Source organism: Nyctibius grandis, chromosome 6 (genome assembly GCF_013368605.1).
Source record: "Nyctibius grandis isolate bNycGra1 chromosome 6, bNycGra1.pri, whole genome shotgun sequence".
In the NCBI taxonomy this organism is placed as follows: Eukaryota; Metazoa; Chordata; class Aves; order Nyctibiiformes; family Nyctibiidae; genus Nyctibius; species Nyctibius grandis.
The window spans coordinates 340,710-363,649 of NC_090663.1; the positions used below are offsets into that span (position 1 = coordinate 340,710).

At 51.1% G+C, this 22,940-nt stretch overlaps 1 protein-coding gene across 1 annotated transcript in view; it reads left to right on the forward strand.

The window, feature by feature from the left end:
* The window catches only part of ZNF638 (zinc finger protein 638), a 60,478-nt gene that overhangs the window by 3,641 nt on the left and 33,897 nt on the right, over positions 1–22,940 (forward strand). The window contains exon 2 of the mRNA XM_068402997.1: positions 16,025–17,642. Within this exon, the coding sequence (XP_068259098.1) occupies positions 16,025–17,642 (1,618 nt within the window). The remainder of the gene's footprint in view (positions 1–16,024; positions 17,643–22,940) is intronic.

The window sequence follows — 22,940 nt, forward strand, 5'->3', positions numbered from 1 at the left end:
CAGGATCCCAGCTGGAGGTGAAGGATCCCATCCTGGCAGTGCAGGATCCCAGCCAGCTCAGGCACCATCTGCCATGAAAGCTCCCAGCTCACCCCACCGGCTGTTTTTTGCTGGGGCAGGAGAAACGTGGTCATTTTTCCAGCCCTTTTGTGCATTTCTGCTCAGCGGGGAGAGCACGGGGACTGAGGAAGCTGCAGGGGGTTCCTGGTGCCCCCTTCTCCCTGCAGGAGGATGGCACGGCGGGCACGGATCCGGCACGCTCCCCGGCTCTGCAGCTCTTCTCCCGGGAAGCCCAGGGACTTGCTCACACGGCTGCTGAGGAAAATGGGGCTGTGGGATCTGGATAGAATCACAGAATCCCAGAATCAACCAGGTTGGCAGAGCCCTCTGGGCTCATCGAGTCCAACCATTGCCCTCACACCACCATGGCAACTAGACCAGGGCACTAAGTGCCATGGCCAGGCTTTTCTTAAACCCCTCCAGAGATGGTGACTCCACCACCTCCCTGGGCAGCCCCTTCCAATGGCTAATGACCCTTGCTGAGAAGAAATGCTTCCTCATGTCCAACCTGACCCTCCCCTGGCCAAGCTTGAGGCTGTGTCCTCTTGTCCTAGCGCTGGTTGCCCGGGAGAAGAGGCGTCATCCCAAGCTCAGCTCTTCCGAACGCACGGCCCGGGCACCCTGGGCCTCAGCCATGGCAAGATGAGGAGTTGGCAAACCAACTGGAGGTCCAGAGCTCCTCGACATGGGCTCTCCCTGTCAGCTGGGGCTCTCACAGCTCCGACACGTGCAGCATCCTTTAACAGCGACCTCCTTCTTGTTGCCATCAACAGGAGCACGCGTTGGGTGACTGTGGTGGCACAGAAGATGCCCAAACTCAACCGAGTTGTAACGGGACCGCGTGTGTGGGCTGCGGCTCTGCGGCTCCTCCGCCCCCAGCCCTGGCTCTCACCCCTTTTTTGGGGGTGTGACACACCTTTCCTACAAGGTGTAACTGCAAACCCTCACCCAGGATGCTTCAGAGGGAAGCGGCAGACCTGCTACGTCAGCAATCACCCCATCTGGAAGTGGACAGCAGGTCTGAAAAATCCTCGCTTCTCACTTTCTGGCTGCTCCCCGCACGCCCCCAGCCCTGTGAAATACAGGTTTTGTGCTTTGGTCACGTATACATCTCTTTTGGGGACCTCCTCTTGTTTTGACCCAGAGCAGCATGTCTAAGAGCTAAAGGTCTCCGGGGAGACCTTCTAGCACCTTCCAGCACTTGAAGGGGCTACAGGAAAGCTGGAGAGGGGCTTTTGACAAGGGCATGGAGTGACAGGACAAGGGAGAACGGTTTTAAACTGAGAGAGGGGAGACTGAGATGAGATCTGAGGAAGAAATTCTTTGCTGTGAGGGTGGTGAGAGCCTGGCCCAGGTTGCCCAGAGCAGCTGTGGCTGCCCCCTCCCTGGCAGTGTTTAAGGCCAGGTTGGATGGGGCTTGGAGCAACCTGGTCTGGTGGAAGGTGTCCCTGCCTGTGGCAGGGGGTTGGAGCTGGATGGACTTTATGGTCCCTTCAACCCAAACCAGTTTGGGATTCTATGATAAAGGGATAAAGACGGTTTGGGGTTACTTTCCAAGAGTGAGGCCTGGCAACCTTTCCTCGGGCTACTTAGCCTTGTCTTTGCAAAGGGCAGCTTCATGACTTCAGCTGTGGCTGCGAGCACCCCACATCACACCTGGGACTGCATCAGGAGCACAGAAAGTTTGGCAAGGAACCAGCAAACACCTAAAACGAGCTGGATTACGAGGCCTGTCCAGCATCCCACGGGGATCTCTTCACAGGAGCGAGGACCTGACTCGGGCTGAAGCTCTTATGGAACTACAAGACTTACTTCAATCCTTTTGCCTCACACCTTTTGCATCTCCCACATTTTACAACAAATGAGGCAAAATCCTGCAGCAAACAGGTCCTCAGGGGCCCAGCCCCACGCCCACAGCAGAGCTGCCGGGGCTCAAGTGTCTTACAACCTAATTCAGGCTCCATGTAGGCAGAGCGCTCATCTTATCTTTCTTTCATAAAGCTTTTGACCCAAACAATTATTTCCCAACGAGGTGTTAGTCTCCACAGCAGATGCCAGTCAGGGGCTGCCCTTGGGATGCTCCTAAAACCAGTTATCTCTGTCAGAGTCCCATGGTTGCACTATAAAAGTTGATCCCATCTTTATTTTACAACAGATTCTCCCTTCCAGAGTAGCTTGTAAGGGAAGATCTTCGGGCTGGCCCGAGAATGGCAAAACAGACACAGATCATATAATTTAGCTGTAAATTTGATTCAGAAGCTTAGGAAATACAGCTTCCAACTCTTCAAAGCGATCCTAGCTTCTTCCTTCCCCTTGCTGGGCTGTGGTGGCCTACAGAAGTCACGGGTTGCAGGATGAGACGGCTCGAAGCAGGTTTCAAAAGCCAAGAATATGTGGAAGTTTTAACTTTTAAAGTTAAGATAAGAGTTTCCATGTGCTGGAGAGGAACTGAAACAGGTTCGGAGGCAACGACCAACAAGCAATTTCTGTGCCAGCCCAGCTTTGTCAGAAACTCCAGCGCCAGTGAATCATTTCTGCTGGATGTATGCAAAGTGTCTGCATACAAGGAGGAAGACAAACGCCCGAGCGACTTCAAAGCAGTGCAGCTGGTCCACCAGCGCTGCTCAGCCCACTCCCAGGCTGCTAAAAAAGCAGCTGAGTGGGTGCCTGCTGTCTGCCACATTCGCAGCAAGCAGCTCTGAAACACGCTCCACCGCACAAGCGAATGGTGTGGGGTTGGGCCAAGCTGGTCACAGGGCTGCTTTATACCCTACGTGCTTGGGGGGCGGTCACCGTGACGCAGCAGCGGCGTTTCTGGCTGACTCTGTGGTTAGGTTTGGCATCTGCTGTGGTATCTTCAGGAAATAATGTGGCAGCTCTTCAAGGCAACTTCTGTCTCCTTGGAGAACAGCCTGTGACTCTGCGAAGGTGCTTCACGGGCAAGAGCACAGGGGAGGCCGGAGTGAGAGGAGCTCCCTGTGCTGAAAACTTGCAGGGCCACCCAAGATGACAGAGGTTTTAGACTCTCCTTTTCAGGTCAGCACCAGCACTGCAGACCATAGTTAATGGGGGAAGGCTGCGTTTGGGAACACTGACTCACTGTGCCCCGGGGAAGAAAGCTTGTTGGAGGTAGCAGGTATTAATGCTGCTGCTCCAAAAGCAAACACCATTCCAGACAGCAGCACGGACAATCCCTGTGAGTCAGGGCCTCAGAAGTCTTACGCTCCACGCTGGTTTCCACTGGAAAACTGGGGCAGCCACTGGCTCCCAGTGAGGCCCAGGACACCTTGAAGAGGAACTCAGCATGGGGGATCTGCACGTTCAGCTGGGGCCATGCACGAGGCTGGACATAGACTGGAGGAACAGGGTCTTGTAAGGTGGGAACCACCTGAAAGGAGAATTCCAGAAGCATGGGATGTTGCTGAGAGATCAGGGAAGGAAGAACAGGATGGACGCTCGCTGTCCTTGTGTCTGATTTCCATAGGGGAGTCAGTGACCAGCATCACGCCAGAGCAGGGAAGGGCTCGCACCCTCACCCCGGGCCAGCTCTGGGGTGAAGCACACGCCGGTAGCCACACCACAGGCCTGCAGCAGACACCAGGCCTTCAGCAGAGGAACAAGGAGAGGAAGACGAGGAGAATGATGAGAGACACAGGGGGTGCATAAGGGGGACACCAGCAGGCCTACAAGAGGCAGAAAGCAACAGCAACGACACCCAGAAAGAGAGGCGGGGGAGTAGGGGCACAACCCCCCCTCCGCGCCCTTCCGCCATCGCCGCCGTCATGAGGGAATGCGCCCGCCGGCAGCGCTTATATAGGGGCTCCCAGCATGCACTGCGGTTGGCCCCGCCCTTCAACGCGAGGCGCATGCGCAGCTCAGTCCCCGACGGCAGGGCGACCGACTGCGCATGCGCACTGCGGGTCCCGTGCGCACGCCGACGGACCCGAAACGCCGCGGCTTCGCGGGGCTCGGTGCGCGTGCGCTGCCGGCGGCCGCTCGCGCGCGTGTTCTGCGCATGCGCCCCCCGCGCGCGCCGGCCGCGCCCCGCCCCTTCCCTCCGCGCGCAGGCGCAGTGCCAGCGTCTCCCCCTCGGGGCTGCATCTCGGCGGCCGCGGCGGCGGCGGTCCCCGGCCCGGCCCGGCCCGGCGCGACGGAGCGGCGGCGGCGGCGGGAGCGGAGCGAAGGGCGGCGTCTGTGAGCAGCGCGGCTCGGCTGCGCCCCGCCGCAGGTAGGAGCCTGGCGCCGGCCGCCCCCCGCCCCTGTGTGGCGCAGCGGGGGCTGAGGGGACGCACAAAATGGCGGCGGCCGCCCCCGCGGGCCCTGGGGACGGCGCCCTCCGTCAGCGCCCCACGACGACCCCCTGGGCCGGGCCTACCGGAGCCCCGAGCCGCGGCGGAGGCTGGGAGCAGCGCCGGTGCGGGCAGCCCGTGCGGGGGGACGCGGGGCAGCGGCCTCGCCGCCTGCGTTGGTTGTAGCCGGTTGTAGCGGGGTGTTGCGGCGGGGCCCAGGCGCTGCGGTGCGTTTGGGCCGGCGGCTGCCGCCCCTCTGCGTGTTTATTTTGCTGCCGAGGGGATTCAGCGCGGCGGCGGAGGGTACGGAGCGGCCTCCCGGCCCTGCCAGGCGCTGCAGCACCCACGGGCGGGCCCTGCCCGTGCCACCCTGCAGCTGGGTGGGTTTCCTTGCGGTGGGGAAGGCAGAGGAATAAACACGCGCTTGTGAGCAAACACAGACTGGTTTGGGTTGGGAGGGACCTTACAGATCATCTAGTTCCAAGCCCCTGCCACGGGCAGGGACACCTTCCACCAGCCCAGGTTGCTCCCAGCCCCATCCAACCTGGCCTTGAACCCTGCCAGGGAGGGGGCAGCCACAGCTGCTCTGGGCAACCTGGGCCAGGCTCTCACCACCCTCACAAGCAAGAATTTCAAAGAGCAGAGGCAGAAGGTCTGTGTGTGTTGCAGCCGAGGCCTTGGCACGCCAGCAGCGCGCGTGTTTGTTTAAGGAGTTTGATATTACGACGTGTGTTTGCTCAATCTCAGCTTTACACGTTTGTTAAGTGTACATGCACCGTTTGCCCTCAGCTTTTTACCTGTGTTCTGTCTCTGTCCAGCTGCGTTTCAGTGGAAACTCAGCCCTTTAATTAAATCCGTGATTTTAGCACGTTATATTGAAACAAAGCTGTGTGGCACTTTGGGAATAGTGGGTTTGGCTTTAAAACTGGCTGTTGGATGAATTCACTCTGGTTAGCTGGAGAGGTTGGTTTTCATCACCGTATCCTTCAAGAGCTCAGAATGTAGATACATTTTCTGACACCTCATACTTCGTGTTGGGGGTAGGAAGGTAGCTTTCCCACTTCTGGGCTTTGAAAATGGTAGTAATTGATCTGAATTGGTCAAAATAACCAAAACAACAAAAATTCTGTTCACCCAAGGCACCGTGGCAGCATCTGGTTCATAGTGCTTACCCAGGAACCTCGCACATTTGGAGATTTGACCTTTTTTTTGCAGCTTAGCCACATGCTGCTTTAGTATTTTTGCTCAGTTACAATTACTTTAATACAGTAATCTAATACAGGTTGTTATTTTTTTAAAAAATTATTTTTCTGTAGGATTATTTAAAAAAGTATTTAAATAACTGATTAAAATGTATTGTGTCTTTTTAAAAATAATTATCCGTCCTGGTTTGTAGCCCAGAATTGATGTTGAAATGTGTGTTCAGTTTCGGGTTGTGCTCTTCTCTCTGGTATGTGATCATTCAGTAGACATTTAAAATATTAAATTATAACTGTGTTGGGAGGTCTTCAAGAGGGTGGATACGAAAGTGAGGTAATTATTTTCCCTGTGGAGGAGGCACTCTTCAAGGACAAGAAGTATCTTCAGTTGCATTTTTGTCTGATTTAAAAAAAAAATCATCTGCCAGAACTAACAGAACAATCACGCTGGCTCCAAGGGTGGAGGACGTGAGGGACCACACTGATCTCTTCTTCTCCAGCTTCTCTGACAGCTGATACAACTGAGTGGTGTTTATCCAAGGGTGGGGTTCCCAAGTGGTTACAAAACTTGCTGCTCCCTCCTATATGCTGGATTCTTTTTCTTCCCTTTTTCCATTTCCCAAGTATTTTGGGGGGAGCTCAGTGGAAGCTCAACCATCCTCGTGTTAGTTCTTACCAAACAAGGAGCTTTTCTCAGCATGAAACAGGAAGAACACAAAGTGTTTCACATTTGAAGGTAAATAAAATGTTTTCTTTGCCATCAAGTTAAATATTCTGCATGGAGTTTAGGTTTTTTTAGTGAGTTTTAGGCAGAATTATTAGTATTTGCTCTACGATGTCCTGGGGAGCATCTGTGCATCAGGCGTGCAGAGCTCCATGTACCTCAGAGCTGTTGCATGTGTGTAAGTGTACTTAGGAAACAGTGTGCAGGATTTGTACTGCTCTAAAATTGTACAGGGAAAGTGGAAATTGAAAAAGGCCAGGAGATTTCTGCTGCTAATATCCCGTGAAGGTGCTGAAACGCCCTCTTTTGTCTTAAGAAATAGTTGTAGAAAGGCTTGTGCTGATTTTTTGTGTCTGTATATAAACTTGGTGCACTGAACTCCGTGGACACTGGAGTGTTTTTGGAATATTTTGGTGAATTCTGTTACTGGGTGGTGCTGGGGTGGTGTTAACTGCCTGCACAGCAGCCTGCGGGCCGTGTTTTGGATTTGTGGCTAAACCAGTGTTGGTCACACCAGTGTTTTGGCTATCGCTGTGCAGCACTTGCACAGTGTCAAGGCTTTCCCCCCTGCACCCCTGAGAGTAGACAAGAGGCTGGAAGGGTGCACAGCTCTGAGCTGGATATTCCATGCCAGGTACTGTCCTGCTCGGCAGTAAAAACTGGGGTAGAGGAAGAAGAAAAGGGTGTTTTTGGCTTCCAGGGTGGCCGTTGCTTGGAGCCTGGCTGGGTACTGCTCTGCCTGGGGGATGTGGTTAGTAATAATTGCCTTTACTTGTTTGTTTTTTGTTTTTTTTCCCCTCTTTCCTTCACCTGTTAGATTGTTTTTCTCTTAACCCAAGAGTTTTCTCACTTTTCTGTTTCCTTTTCTCCCCGTGTCGTGCTGGGGTTGGGAGTGAGCAGCTCTGTGGGTGTTTGGCTGCAGGACGTGGTCAACACCCCCACAGTCCTTTTTGGACACCTTTTTGGTGTTTGGCCTCTGCGTTGCTGCCCTCCCCGTGCTGCAGGAACCATCCCGTGGAGACAGACAGCAGGTACACCTTCCTTCTCTGGGACGTGAGGAAGAGTGTGGGCAGCAGGTCGAGGGAGGTTCTCCTGCCCCTCTGCACGGCCCTGGGGAGGCCACACCTGGAGGAACTGTGGGCAGTTCTGGGCCCCCCAGTTCAAGAGAGACCAGGAGCTACTGGGGAGAGTCCAGCAGAGGGTACGGAGATGGTGCGAGGGCTGGAGCATCTCTGCTGCGAGGAGAGGCTGAGGGAGCTGGGGCTGTTCAGCTGGAGAAGAGCAGAGTGAGGGGGATCTGATCAACGCTCACAGATACCTCAGGGGGTGTCAGGGGATGGGGCCAGACTCTTCCCAGTGGTGCCCAGCGCCAGGACAAGGGGCAACGGGCACAAACTGAGACACGGGAAGTTCCCTCTGAACATGAGGAGGAACTTCTTTGGTGTGAGGGTGCCAGAGCCCTGGCACAGGCTGCCCAGGGAGGGGGGAGTCTCCTTCTCTGGAGATATTCAACCCCGCCTGGACACGGCCCTGTGCGACGTGCTCTGGGTGCCCCTGCTTGGGCAGGGGGTGGGCTGGGGGATCTCCAGAGGTCCCTTCCCACCCTTAACCACTCTGTGATTCTGGGACAGATCCTGCCAGCCTTGTTGCAATGACCCCTCGGTTTCTGGAACATCCTGGTGTAACCAACACGTTCATAGTGGTGTGCACTGTGAGCCTGGGTTTGATTTTGAGTGGTGTTTGTAGTGGTGACAGTAGTGCCCTCCTGCCACCAGTGCCCTGCACATGCTGCCACCTCATCAGGCTCTGAATCCACTGATCCCAGTTCAGATCTTGGTGGATCCTCCAGTAACCACCTGGCTGGGGATGGCAGAGGGGAACGTGCCCTGCGGCAGCCGGCTCCTGGGTGGCACGGCGTGTGGGAGAATTTGGGCAGGTGCCCAGAGCGGTTTTCACCTCCGATGGCTTGGGAGTTGTTGCCTGAGCAGGCCTGTAATCCTGCCGAAGTGGTAGACGGCCTGAAGGAGGGTACCTTGGCTCTGCCAGGAGGAGAGAGCAGGTTCTAGTGCCCTGTTGGGATCTGGCATGTGCTTGCTGCTCCGTTCAGTGGCCTCAAAGGAGCTGGAGGGATGCTGGATCTAAGGATAACAGACACTGTGGCTAAACCAGAGACTCAGTGCAGGCATCTCCTGTTGAAGGTGGGGTATCCCCTCGAGGATGGTCTGGTAGACTATGGTGGCAAGTGGACCACCTTGTCTGTTATCTGAGGGAAGTGGTGGAGGAGGTCTGCAGCGACCTGGACAAGAACGAGGTCTCCAGGGATCCAGATGATGTCCAGCGCAGAGGTTGGTGCTGAGCACATGGGTGTCACACAGCAGCGCCCAGGTGATGGTGGGCTGGCCGGACATGAAGGTGTGGAGAGACTGTCCCACCAGCTCCAATGATTTGAAGAGAATCTCCTCCTCCTCACTCCTACAGGTCCCTGTCTCAGCTGTGAAGGGTACCACCCAGAGTCAGCCATGTGTCACCTGCTGAGCCCATCTGTGCGGCCATGGGGAGCGTGTGTGGCAGTGGGATGGTGTCATGTCTTGGACCTGGGTCCTGCGTGTGTGAATTTTGGGGGAGAACAGCTAAAAAGGGCCTGTCCAGGAGGATTGCTGTTCTGCTTGCTCTTGAGGAGTTCCCCAGATGCAGTAGAAGGGCTGAGGATGCCTCTTCTCCTCCTCATCTGCTGTCACAGTCTGGAGGAGGTCACACTGCCGTGCTGGATGAGTGAAGCCCCTGAACGTCGGCCATACACTGACAACATCATCGTGTTGGGCAGCACAGCAGAGGAGGTGTTCAGGAAGGGACAAGAATAATCCAGATCCTTCTGAAGGCTGGTTTTGCTGCAAAATCAAGTCAAGGGACCTGCAAAAGACATTCAGTTCTTGGAGCTGAAGGGTGCCAGGAGTGTGCTCTGCACCGCAGCCAGCGAGCCTCGGGCAGGGAAACCCTGGGGACACCCCCGGCCACCTCCGGGCTTTGGGAACATTTCTGTGAGTTATGGCACTGAGCTGTGCTGGGTCTGGCTGGGGTGGAGCGTGGTGTGGGGCTAAACCAGCGTAGGTGAGTTTAGGGTATTGCTGGGCAGCGCTTGCACAGCATCCAGGCTTTCTTCCCTGCCCCCCCAAGCAAGCAGGCGAGAGGCTGGGAGGGGACACGGCTGGGACAGCCGACCCCAGCTGGCCAAAGAGCTGTCCCATGTGTGTAATGTCACACTTGGCAATAAAAACTGGGGTAGAGGAAGAAGAAAAGGGTGTTTTTGGCTTCCAGGTTGTGGGTTTTGAGCCTGGCTGAGCATCCGCCTGTGGGAGGAGGTGAGTGACTGCCCTTGCTTTGCGTGTGGTTGTTTCCCCTACTTCGGGGAGATGGGGGGTGGTCCTAAAGACCTGTCAGACTCTTTATCTTAACTCCTGGGTTTTCTTGTGTTTGCTCTTCCTCTTCTACAGGGAGGTGGTGGGAGTGAGCGAGCAGCTGTGCAGGTGCTCGGCTGCTGGCTGAGCTCAGCCCACCACAGAAGGACAGACTGAGTTTTATTTACAGTTAGGAAACTTCAGCTTTTGTTCCTTTTTTTCTAGGTGCTTTCATATTTCAGCTACGTAATGGTTTCTGTCAGTGTCCTACTAATGCTTAACGACATTAATAAGCCTGGGCAGCAAGAATGAGTATTACTGCAAGGAGGGTGAGCTTTTGTGGCCAGGCAGTGAGAAACATCTTGGTTAATTCTCTTTTACCAGTGGTCTGCTCCAGCTCTAGGACTTTTTTTACCCACTATTGCCCAAGAGGAAGATGCAGAGGCAGGAGTAATTCACAATTGAATCACAATTTTTGTAGGTTTGAAGGAAAGGCATAAATCATTGGGTTTGATTTTCAAGCTGTCGTCGTGTGTGTGGTTGGTTTGATGTTTCTAGGGAAGAAATCTGACTTTGATCAAACTTGAATTTCTCGTATTTGGGATCTGGAATTTGTTGCTGCTTTTGATGTAGTTGGGCCAGCAGGGATGGAGGAGTCTGGTTTAAACGCAGCTTGTTTAATGCTTAATGTCCTGCTGAGATGACTTCCAAGGAGATCAAGGTGTTTGGTAATGGCCTGCTTTAGTTTATTTTCCTTCTGCTGGTGTCTGGCTGCTGACCCGTGCTTTGTGCTTCATGTTCAGCTTGCCTGAAGCTGGTACGGTTTTGTACTGGCTCTGACTGGGATGGAGTGTCCTGGTTTGGCTGGGATGGAGTTAATTTTCTTCCTGCTAGCTGGTGCAGTGCTGTGTCCTGGATTTAGTATGAGAATAATGTTGATAACACTGATGTTTTAGTCGTTGCTAAGCACCAAGTCTCAGCATCTCACGCCTTGCCAGCGAGCAGGCTGGGGGTGCCCAAGGAGCTGGGAGGGGGCACGGCGGGGACAGCCGACCCGAACCGGCCGAGGGGATGTTCTGTACCGCGTAATGTCACGCTCAGGAGTATGAGTGGGGTGGAGGAAGAAAGAGGAGAGTTGTGGCTTCCAAGGTGGCCGTTGCTTGGAGCCCACCTGGGCCCTGCTCCGCTCGGGGGAGGTGGTGAGTGACAGCCTTCGCTTGGCTCCCCCCATTTCACTTTTCACACCGTCTCTGTCTCATCCCATGAGCTTTATCACTTTCCTCTCCCTGTCTGGCCGGGGAGGGGGTGTGTGAGTGACTGTGGGGGTGCTGGGCTGCTGGCTGAGGTCAGCCCTTGGCATGTTTGAAGTCACGCTGCTATCACTGTGGTCCTGCTGGGGTTCCCTTCTGTGGCCTGAAGATGTTGGCTGTGGGGGAATATTTTAGCCATAGTGTCCATCTCTGCACCGTGCCTGGATTCCCAAAGTGTGACTATATTAAAATGCAGTCTTGACTGCTCTGTAATTAGCACATATCCAGAAAATTCAGTACCATTTATAGAGACAAATCAGCAGAAAATTATCCTTTCAATGACCGTGTGAGACTTTATCTTCAGATAAAGCCTCTCTTTGACTAAAGCAAGTGGCTTCCCCATTCTTACGAGGTCTCATTGCCAAACCTGTAACCGAAGCCTCCTGTTTTGTTTGTGATTAATTTTTGCGTGGCACTGCTGATTTGAAGGTGTTTCTGTTGATAGACAGCTGACCACTGAAATGGTACAGCTTCGAGGTGTAGGTACTATTTTTTTTTGCCTTCAACAAGAAGAGCTTGAACTCGGTGGTGTTGCTGGTCATTTCCCTCCTTCTGCTTGCAGGACTTCTCGTATCTGCTGCAGATCTGCCAGTGCCCCCTGCTTTTGACTGTTCCTTCCTGTGCCTGTAAGAGAGAGGAGTTTCCTACGTATTTTTTTAGCTTCCCTCCAGACTGGTTTAGTGACTTGTCAGCTTTGTTAGTGTCCCTCTCTGGGTCGCTTTGGTGAGGTGGCATTAGCTTTGCCCAAAGAGACTCTGCAGGCAGGCTAGAGGGAGAGTTTAAAAACGCAAAACAGTTATTTATTGCTGAACACAGAATCACAGACTGGTTTGGGTTGGAAGGGACCTTAAAGCCCATCCAGTTCCAACCCCCTGCCACAGGCAGGGACACCTTCCACCAGCCCAGGTTGCTCCCAGCCCCATCCAACCTGGCCTTGAACCCTGCCAGGGAGGGGGCAGCCACAGCTTCTCTGGGCAACCTGGGCCAGGGTCTCACCACCCTCACACCAAAGAATTTCTTCCTCAGATCTCATCTCAATCTCCCCTCTTTCAGTTTAAAACCGTTCCCCCTCGTCCTGTCACTCCACGCCCTTGTCAAAAGCCCCTCTCCCGCTTTCCTGTAGCCCCTTCAGGCACTGGAAGGTGCTAGAAGGTCTCCCCGGAGCCTTCTCTTCTCCAGGCTGAACAGCCCCAGCTCTCTCAGCCTGTCTCCAGAGCAGAGGGGCTCCAGCCCTCGGAGCATCTCCGTGGCCTCCTCTGGACTCGCTCCAACATCTCCGTGTCCTCCTTCTGTTGGTGCCTCCAGAGCTGGACGCAGCACTGCAGGGGGGTCTCAGCAGAGCAGAGGGCAGAATCCCCTCCCTCGCCCTACATGCGCTAAGGCTGGTAGGATTTACCAGGCTGCTAATCTAAGCTTTAGCACGTCGCTGCTCCCGGTAGGACACCTGGAGGGTATTCGCTGGCCAGGTGGGGATCGGGGCGAGAAGGCCTCGCTGCTCCCTGCAAGGGCTCCTCGGTGTTGGTAGGTTGCTGTCACCCACTGATGTCATCCATCCACCAACACCCCTTCCCTGGGGTTTTTTTAGGGTTTTTTTTTTAACCATTCTCACTTGGTGTTTTTCCTGTTGAATCCTTGAAGTGCACATGGCACCGATCTGTCCCTGCCTGTATCCCCCCCACCTCCTGCCTTTTTCTGAACACTCTCTGCAGACTTTACCAGAACACTCCTACAGCTCTAGCAGTTTTCTCTGCAGCCTGGCCAAGGGTATGCAGCAGAGCTGCACCAGACGTGGTCCTTGGGTCCTTGAAACAGCAGCTGGACCTCTGGGGAGGGAGGAAGGTTATAGGGAGAGGAGGTAAAAGCTGCTTTTAGCTGTGTCCTCGAACCAGGGAAGGTGCAAGACCATCCTTACCCACCACACGGGCAAATGTTGTCATTAGGGCCCTCCAGTGTATGAGCACGGAGCCAGAACTTTTAATTCATCTTTCCCTATTGGGAAGCTTTGCAAAATGGGCTGATGAAGTTGAACGTGGTCTTTGGGGAGTTCCACCTATTTTTCATTCCTATGAACATCAGCGAGGTGCTTGGTCGCTGCTGGAAGCCAGGGTGTCACTGCCCCAGCAACAGCAGGCTGGAGGATCGCTGACACACCCCAAACAAAGCTGCTTTGGAAGAGGACGGGGAGATTCCAGCCTTAAATGTCCAGGCCATTGTTTCCTTAGTCTTGGCATCGCTTTATCTTTCAACTGTCACTTCCAGCATTTCTTTTGAAAAGGTCAGTCGTGAGAGCCAGCTGCTGAAGGCTTCGTTGCACGCTTGCTGCTCTGCAGCACTTGACTGGATGGCAGAAGAGAACTCGAGTGTACGGCTTCCCCGGGGAGGAACGCGATTTAAATCTCTGGTCTGTATTTCCCATGACTTCAGATGTAGGTAGGGCCAGGAGATGAGGAAATTAATGCCTTATGTGCTCAAATATATTTGTATTTTTGTGGGTCTGAGTAACGTCCTCGGTGTTTCCCTGTGGGTAGGTTTCAGAGGCATTAAGGGCTGTACAGCACAAATACGGGTGTCTTAAATCCTCGAGTGTCTTTTAAATCCTCAGCTTTGAGGTTGCTTTGTCCTTATGTTTTGAGTCCCTTGACCTAACCTTTTGATCACAGAAATCACAAAACTGTCTTTTGTGTTTCTTCAACTATTCATAGTGATGGAGAACCGAACAGTTTTAGTTTGAGAGAGGAATTCTTAGTATCTCTTCTCTTATTTCCCTGACCCAGGAAGGTAGTTTTAAATGCTGGTGCCCACGTCTTGTCTCTACCTGAAGAGAGTGGGTTTGGTCTCTGCCTTCCAACACCACGGTGGCTGAGAAAGTGGCTCTCGTGGCCCTGTGTGTTGAGGAGCATCCACTGATGAAGTTGTGTTCTAATGTTTTTGGAGGGTATGTTAGCAGGTCCAGCATTACCACGTCCTGAATAGACTGCAGCATTTTGTTTGTTGCTTCTGAGAAAAGTCTCTGACTACTTTATTAATTAACATCTCAGATAAAATGACCTTACAACCTGTAGACTGTTAACTGAAGAAAGTTTCAGGACTTAGGAGAAAGTGCATTAACTTACAGCACGGTCTGTAGCATCAGGCATTGGTTACTGTCGCACCCAGGATGTTGGACCTCTGATCTACTTCAGTAAGGCTATTTTTATGTTTTTAATACCCAAAATGGAAGATGGTATTTCCTCATTTTAGAGTACTGTTGCTAAAACAAAGTGGGGAAAAAGTGATCCTCAAGTTTAGTTCAGAATATTCACTGAAAAGCAAAAGAAATTTAATCTGGTTTGCTTTTAAATCACAGAATCATTTTGGTTGGGAAGGACCTTTAAGACCATCGAGTCCAACCATAACCCAGCACTGCCAGGGCCACCACTGACCCATGTCCCTCAGCACCACATCTACACGGCTTTTAAATCCCTCCAGGGATGGGGACTCCACCACTGCCCTGGGCAGCCTGTGCCAGCGCTTGACAACCCTTTTGGTGAAGAAATTTTTCCTAATGTCCAGGAAAGAGATGATTCCAGGAGTGCACTGTGGGGTAGAGTGGGTATATACCCGTACTCCCTGTTGAGCGTGACTGTGTGCCATAGGGGGCACATTTATTTTTAAAATGTGCTCTGTGACTCTAGTCATACTTGTTCTTGCTACAGGTGGCTTTGCTATTGTTCTCTCCAACTGCTTTCTGAATTAATGTGCTGAGAGGGTTTTTTTGCCCTGCAGTGATGAGAGTTCCAGCGAACGGCAAAACTGAAAGGCAAGAGATGACGTTGTGGATGTTTGCTTAATACTCTGTTTTGAAACTGTCTTGAGCAAACTTGGCCTAACGTGCCATTACCATGTAAATATGATTTAATTTGTTGAGGGAGGAGGGATATTGGGTACGGAGTCCTGGATGAGAGGCCGGAGTTCTGGGATTGTTGTCTGCTGGGAATATTTATTATGGCTTCCTGTGTTTTTGTGATGGAGGAGAGATACAATCAATATTTCTGCAGCTGCTGTTTCTCCTTGGCCAGACTTCAGTTTGTACTTAGTTAAAATGAAATAATTGCTAATAGAACTTACAAAGATGGCTTAACATCAGATAGTAACGAGTTATTCAGCCGTGAAGCCTGCGTCTCCTGCAGCTTGTGCGTGGTTCTCCTCTCTCAAGCGTGTAATTTTCATTTTTTGAGTTGTGGTTCTCAAGCTTCACACCTTCAGTCCTTCCAGGTGACAAACGTGAGAGAGGCACCTCCATTTACTTGAAAAACTGAGGCACCTCGCTCTGAGCGTGCTACAAGAGTGCACTTCCCAAACTCTGTAGTATTTCATGGTTTTTTAGTGTGAGCATCGCTTTGTCTTATTCTACCTGTGCTTGTACACTCTTTTACTGTCTTACAGGGTTGAGTTCTCGGTGGTTTCAGCTGAAATAAAAGATGGAAATGGAAATTTTCTACCCACAGAGCTCAAATATTGTCACACCCTTTGAATACTTCCATGGTGTAGTAGTTTACCCCTGAGAGTGGTCATGGGAGTGTCCCTCCTGAAAACTGTTCTGACTTCAGCTCAATTCCATCATGATTTGACATCCAAGTTGTAACTGGTTTGAGTTCTCTGCATAATGGTTTCACTTACAATTCGTACCTCGTAAACATTTGGAGAGGGTTTTAATACTTGCTCATGAAATAGCTCTAATTGTAAATAAATCCAAACCATGTTGTTGTTAAGAACTGAAATGTGAAGTTTTAGGAAATGCTGTTGATGGTGTCATCACTGGGTGTGTTATCGGCGACATTGAACTTGTTGGGTAAAGCTCATTAATTGTCTGTCACCATTTGCTGCACAGTAAGATTTTCTGCAGCGAAAGAAAATGGTTTTGTTCAACAGAATTCTGAATTCACCGTTTAAACTGTCATTAAAATCCTGTTTTGTGACCTCGGTTGTTTTTCTCACCGGTTATAGAATCCGCTGTGTAAAGTAGGTGAAAAGATAAAATAATTAATACTTGTCTTTTAACTTTCAGCTTTGTGTTGTTCTTGGAAAGTTTCGCACCACTTGTGAATTCCTTGAACCTTGGCATTGCGAGCCCACTTCTGTTGGGCCCTCCTCCTTTACAGCTTGCCCAAATTAAGACCCAGTTGGCTCTTCAGCAGTTGACCTCAGTTGCTACCACCAGTTCTCCACCTCCTTATGCTTGGTTAAATCAGGCAGTTCTGAAAAGCACAATGTTTAGCCCAAGAGGAACTTTACCTCCGAGGCCGAGAGGACCTAATCCAGCTGGCACAAAGCCTCCAGGATCCTTTAGGGGAGGAGGTGCAGGAGGTCCTCAGAGAAAGCCTGCGCCTGGGACACCTCAAGGAATGTCACAGAGATTTTCGGGACAGGAAACGTTTCAGTGGACGGGTTCGCAGAGGATAAACGTTCGGGTAACTCTGCACAGGGCTGATCCGAGGCAGGTAAAGGAGAAGACGAACCTACACCAGGAGCAGAAGGCAGAGCCTCGCCCAAGCTGCTGGGATAGCAACCCCTGCTCAGCTGGGACGACCGGGCAAAAGCCGTCTGCCTCGGCACGGATCTCGGAGCAGAATTCGAACGCCCAGAACCGCTACACACCAGAAAGCGCTTCCAGTATTTTAGCGAGTTTTGGGCTGTCTAACGAAGACCTGGAGGAGCTCAGTCGCTACCCAGACGATCAGTTAACACCCGAAAACATGCCGCTGATCTTGCGAGAAATACGGATTCGGAAGATGGGTCATTCTGTGTCCGGTTTGCATAGTCAGAGCCGGGGAGAAGAAGCGGTCGGTGGTACGAGTGGTGCAGCGGTCAAGAGTAAAGTGATTGATTACGGGCACGCGAGCAAGTACGGTTACACTGAAGATCCTCTGGAAGTGCGTGCGTACAACCCTGAAGTGCTGACTGCAGAGCCTCTCGAAACACGTGTCTATAATCCAGAAGCATCCACTGGAGAGAAAAGGGAAGACTTCCAACGAGAGCAGAATACGTCAATGAGCGTCCCACCGTCTAGCGTGACGTGTAACCCAGTGTTCCCAGTTGAAGAGTTAATAAAACCGACGGGGTTCCAGAATGAGTCCTCAAACACTCGCTCGTTTTTTCCAGCTGAGACCCCGGCAAAGGTGTCTGGTTTGTGTCCAACACCTGCTGGACTCCCCGTGGTGAAACCCGTGTCCCAGCCTGCGGTACCGCCTGTCATGCCGCCCATGATGCCCCCGATAATGCCACCCTTGGTGCAGCCCATCATGCAGCCCGTCATGCCGCCTCTCATCCAGCAGCCTCTCATCCAGCACGTCATGCCACCCATGACCCAGCCGCCCTTTTCAGCTGAACTTCTTGCGATTCTAAGCCAGCACGAACGAATGCAGCGGGAGTCCGCGACGAGCCAGCCTAACGCCCAGAGCGGCTCGGGAGCAGGGCAGAAGCCCTTCCAGACGCAGGCCGAGGGGCCGATTAAATCTCCTTTTGGGGTTGTGAAAGCGTCGTGGCTTCCTGCGTTCCTCCAGTCCGACACCCAGAAGATAAAACGATTGCCCACCCCGTCAATGATGAATGACTACTATGCCACATCTCCGAGAATATTCCCACATATGTGTTCTCTGTGTAACACTGAATGCACTCATATGAAGGTGAGTGGCTTTCAGAGATTATTGCATAAACTTGTACTTGGCATCTTACCTGCTGCCCTGTTTTCCTCACTAATTTTTTACTGTGCATTAAATGACTTGTGATGCTGTTGTGCAGATTTCAAAACGCTAGAAAAAAGTGTTGTAACTGCCTCCCAGCGTGTTCTGTTCCAAATTGTATTTCACAGAATCCCAGAATCAACCAGGTTGGCAGAGCCCTCTGGGATCATCGAGTCCAACCATTGCCCTGACACCACCATGGCAACTAGACCAGGGCACTAAGTGCCATGGCCAGGCTTTTCTTAAACCCCTCCAGAGATGGTGACTCCCCCACCTCCCTGGGCAGCCCCTTCCAATGGCTAATGACCCTTGCTGAGAAGAAATGCTTCCTAATGTCCAACCTGACCCTCCCCTGGCCAAGCTTGAGGCTGTGTCCTCTTGTCCTAGCGCTGGTTGCCCGGGAGAAGAGGCCAACTCCCACTTCACTACAACCTCCCTTCAGGTAGTTGTAGACTGCACTAAGGTCACCTCTGAGCCTCCTCTTCTCCAGGCTAAACCCCCCCAGCTCCCTCAGCCGTTCCTCATAGGTCAGACTCTCCAGACCCTTCATTTCAAAGTTGCCATGCACATTAATGTATCATTTTTTAATATTAAAAATGATTTGTGTCTTCTGCAGTGGGTTTCAAATGACAAACCATTTCTCAGTGGGGTAAAATACGTCATCTGGGTGACTGGGTGCAAAAATTGTGTGCTGAGTCTCGGTAGGGTAGAGGAGATGTTCGTGTGTTCAGCCCCCCTCGTGCAAAGTCTGCGTTCGAACAAAGCAGCCATTTATCCACAAAAATTTAATCTCCCTGACGTGTGACGTTGGCTGTTCCAGAGCCTGACGGCCAGCTCAGAGGGACACAAAATGCTTTCATTCATCTCACTGAGCTTTCAGCTACGGAGCAAGTCACAGTTTCAGCTCTTGAAGGAAGAAACTGGTGAATACTGGGAGAGAGAAAAGCGTTCTGAAAGCTGTGGAGTTGTCTTGAAAGACCTGGGCTTGAGATGTCAAAAATACAGGAGAACTAATTGTAAAAAATAGTTCATTATTAGTTTCCTTGTGTTAAATTTGAAATAGTCTTCAACAAACGTGTGGAAAGCCTGTGGGGGAAGTGATTTTTTTTGCAATTTATCAAAATTGTGCGAGATTTTTTGTGCTGTGTATTAAAAAAGTGAATGAATAGTTCAGCTGCATTAGGGGCTTTGGAGTGAAAATAAATTTTTAAATACTTTTACACTGGAAGCACTGAAGGCCAGGGAGAAGGGCAGCTGTTTGGGCAGGCTTGAAAAGTTAAAGGGAAGTTTGATTGAAAAGAAAAACGTGTCAAATTGACCAGGGCAAACTTTGGGTTTGTGTTAATAAATGGACGAAGCACTCTGGAAAAGGATAATCTGTTTAAATGGGAATTATTCAGCTGCGTAGTGGTGCTTTCTAAAATTAAGCATGTTTTTACTGAAAATACTTCTTGACAAATTAGCTATGATGTTTTCTAGGGAGTTTAAAGGTTATAACTTCGTGTCCTAATGGCACTACACCCTGGTCTGAGTGCAGCTACACCTTTTCTCCCCATCACGGCTGCTTCTAGCTCTGGCATATATTCACTTTATTCTGAAGTGTGGTTTTTTTTTTCCTTTACATACACCCACTGCTGCGTGGGCAGTTTTGAGGCCTTGTGGAGCAAGCTGTGTTTAGACAACAGCGTTGCAAAATTATCCAGAAGAGTTAGGGCACTCACTGCAGAAAATAAAGTTTGTGTTAAGAAACGTCAGCCTTGTGTGTTTGTGAATTCTAAAGAATGATGAATTAATTCCTCTTACTTTCAGTTTTACAGTTTGATTTGACAAATAAAGTTGTCTTTGCCTCAGTTGCGTGGTTAAAGATGACCTAGACGTGCAGTTTTTTTGCCTTTGAAGTTGGGGTAAGTCTTGTAGAGGAAGCGGATGGAACAGCACCTCAACTGGGAAGAGAAGTGGTGGGGAAGTGGTGTAGTAGAAACGGGTAGTCAGTGAAATGGCTGTTTCACAAGGAGCGTAGATACTGTTTGCCACAGCGTTGTGAAATCTTAGTTGAAAAATAACTGCAGTTCCTGGAAGAAAATCCTCCAGAGCAAAGACCCTCCGCTGGCTCCAGAAGTCCTTGATGCGCAGATGGCTGGAGGTGGCTCTGCCTCCTTCCTCCCCGGCCATCCCCTGGTGTGTGCCATGGGAGAAGAGGTGCTCGGTAAGCTAGGTGGGCCTTTGGAGATGAGCTGGATCTTCAGAGCTGGTTTTAGGTCAGACTGACTAGACGTGCCGATGGCTGGTGTGTGGTGCCACGTGGTAAGGAGTGGTTTCAGAATGCTGCGTTGTAAACTGATGTCTGTCATGTGGCAAATTGGGAAGAAAGTAGGGAAGCAAAGCAGATGAGGTGAAACGAGAATGGATGAAGATGATGAATCCCAGAATCAACCAGGTTGGCAGAGCCCTCTGGGCTCATCGAGTCCAACCATTGCCCTGACACCACCATGGCAACTAGACCAGGGCACTAAGTGCCATGTCCAGGCTTTTCTTAAACCCCTCCAGAGATGGTGACTCCACCACCTCCCTGGGCAGATACCAAATGAGGAAAACTTTGTCTTTATCCAACGCTTGAAGATACTGGATATCTGAAAAACAAAGCTTCAGCGATGTTAAAATGATGGATTCCAAGTTCAGAGTATTCGTGGTGATGAGCTGTATTTTTTCATAGATTCTTTTAATCCAGTCTTGTACTGAAGTACAAACTCATCTAGGAAGGATTCATTCTCTTGCCAAGGTTGAAGCAGAAGCTGCATTGTCGCTCGGAAGAGAATTCAAGTGTGTCCCCTGGCATTAGTTTATTCAGATGTCAGGACTGCGGCTGGACGTGAGACCCAACATCTGCTCCTGGACTCAGTCTGCCTCTGAAGCTACAGTGACCGTTGGTGGCCAAAGCTTCATGTTTGCACCACCTGAACTGTGTCCCCCTCGTTCTTTCTGCTTGGCTCTCCCAGAACTGCAGTGAAACACTGGCTGAGTTTGGTCTTGGAGTGAAAAATGCTTCTGCAGTTCAGTTCTCCCCGTAGGTCTTTCTTCTTAAGGATCCAACTTGCTTAATTAATGAGGTCTGATGAAATCAAAGCTGAAGATGGCGTTGAGATGGCTGCAGCGCACCAAAATTCAGAGTTCTGAGTGTTGTACAGCTGAGCAAGTGAATGTATTTTCTAGTTCTATTGTAATCTGGAAACAATCCTTCTGCAGAACTTTTTATGTGTATTTGAAGGTATTTTGTTGCTAATACATTCAGAAGTCAAAAGTTATAGTGTCTTCCATCTGCATGGCCTAGCTATTGGAGGTCTGTCCATGAAAAATATATATATATATTTAAGCTTTGAAACTCTTTTGTAAGGCGTATGGATAATCCTCGTGTGCAGTGATACGTGGCAGGTCAGCAGCTGCAGAATAAGCTGTCTCCAGTCCAGGGCTGAATGTGAAGACTACTTCAGCTGCTTCATGCTGTGGACGTTGGAAAGACTCTGTTCTGCGTTTCTCTTCATACCAGAACTGTTCACTGGATCTTCAGCAGTAGGTGACGGGAGCCTTGAGTGTTTGACGATGCCTCCAGCCATCTCAGAATCACAGAATCCCGGAATCAACCAGGTTGGAAGAGACCTCAGGGATCATCGAGTCCAACCATTGCCCTGACACCACCATGGCAACTAGACCAGGGCACTAAGTGCCATGTCCAGGCTTTTCTTAAACCCCTCCAGAGATGGTGACTCCCCCACCTCCCTGGGCAGCCCCTTCCAATGGCTAATGACCCTTGCTGAGAAGAAATGCTTCCTAATGTCCAACCTGACCCTCCCCTGGCCAAGCTTGAGGCTGTGTCCTCTTGTCCTATGGCTGGTTGCCTGGGAGAAGAGGCCGACTCCCACTCCACTACAACCTCCCTTCAGGTAGTTGTAGACTGCAGTTGGGTTGGGTCTTGTAGACTGCATCTCGGTTGGGTCTTGCTGAGGTACCTGTTGAGAGGTGAACTGGGAGAAGTGGTGCCTTTTGAATCAACCGTGCAACTCCACCTTGACTGGCCGTGGTCCTGCAGTCAGGTGGCAGCTCTCTGACAGGCTCCTCGGCTGTCTCAAATATTGTGGGGTTGTGGGGAATGATGGTGACCGTGGACTTGAAAGCGAGTTGGTATCGAAGCAGCATTAGAAACGGGCAAGATTCCATCCTTATTTTTATCTTGTGTTAGGAAGGGTTTTGTGGCCTTGGCAGGGATGGCTGCACACAGTAGTGTGTTGTAAGAAAAGGTCTACTCGAGCAAGGTGGGCTTTTGGAGCTTTAAAATGTTAATTTTGACAATTAATTGATGCTAAGGTGACTTATTGATCTAGAAGGTGTTCTCAGAAATTTGTGCATTTGTGTCCTGCAGCATTTTTTCACAGAAGAGAGCCCAACTTTGCCCTTGGTTGGATGGAATCTCCCCTCAGTGTTGGCTTCTTTCAAATATATTTACAAAGCCCCCAACATATCGGAACGGTTTATGAATATTTCACAGAGCAGCTTCATTTTCGACTTGAAATGGATGTGTTGGAATAATAAAGTGTGAGTTCTCTGTCTTCAAACACGTCGCTTTTGGAACAAAGTTGATTTGCAATGTTGCCAGCACCAGGGATCATATTTACCGTGTATCACACATTTTATTTTCTAGCTTAAATAGATTTAAAGTGAGGGTGATGTTGTCTTGGGCTTTAAATGGTGTGAAGTCAGGTGGACTCGTTGCTTTCTACAAAGAGCATCATGCTCATGATTCCTTTGCTGAAGCAGGGGGACAAAATGGGTCATTTTACTCCTCGTTTTTCTACGTACTACCTTGTGAAACCAGCACGACCCAGCGCAGGTGCCATCCCTGGGTGGTATTGGCAGGAGAGGCGAGTTTGGAGGCTGGAGGCACTGTGCTCTGTCACCTTCTGCTTCAGGACCTGGTGGGTGAGGAGATTTGCCAGTGGTGCAGAATTAGGCAGCAAAGGTGCCGGGTGTCGGGTCGTGGGGCAGCCGTGCTGCTGCTGTAAGAAACGGGCTGCGGGTTCTGCCTCTTGCCAGGACACGGAGCGTGCGTGCTGGGAGAGGATCCTGTCCTTGGTGGGGAAGGATCTGTCCTTGGGCCAGGCTTGCCAGAGGGAGTGGAATATTTCTGAAGACTGAGAAGGGCGAGGAATTAATCCCAGAGGAGGAATGTGCGTAAATCCAGACTCCCGT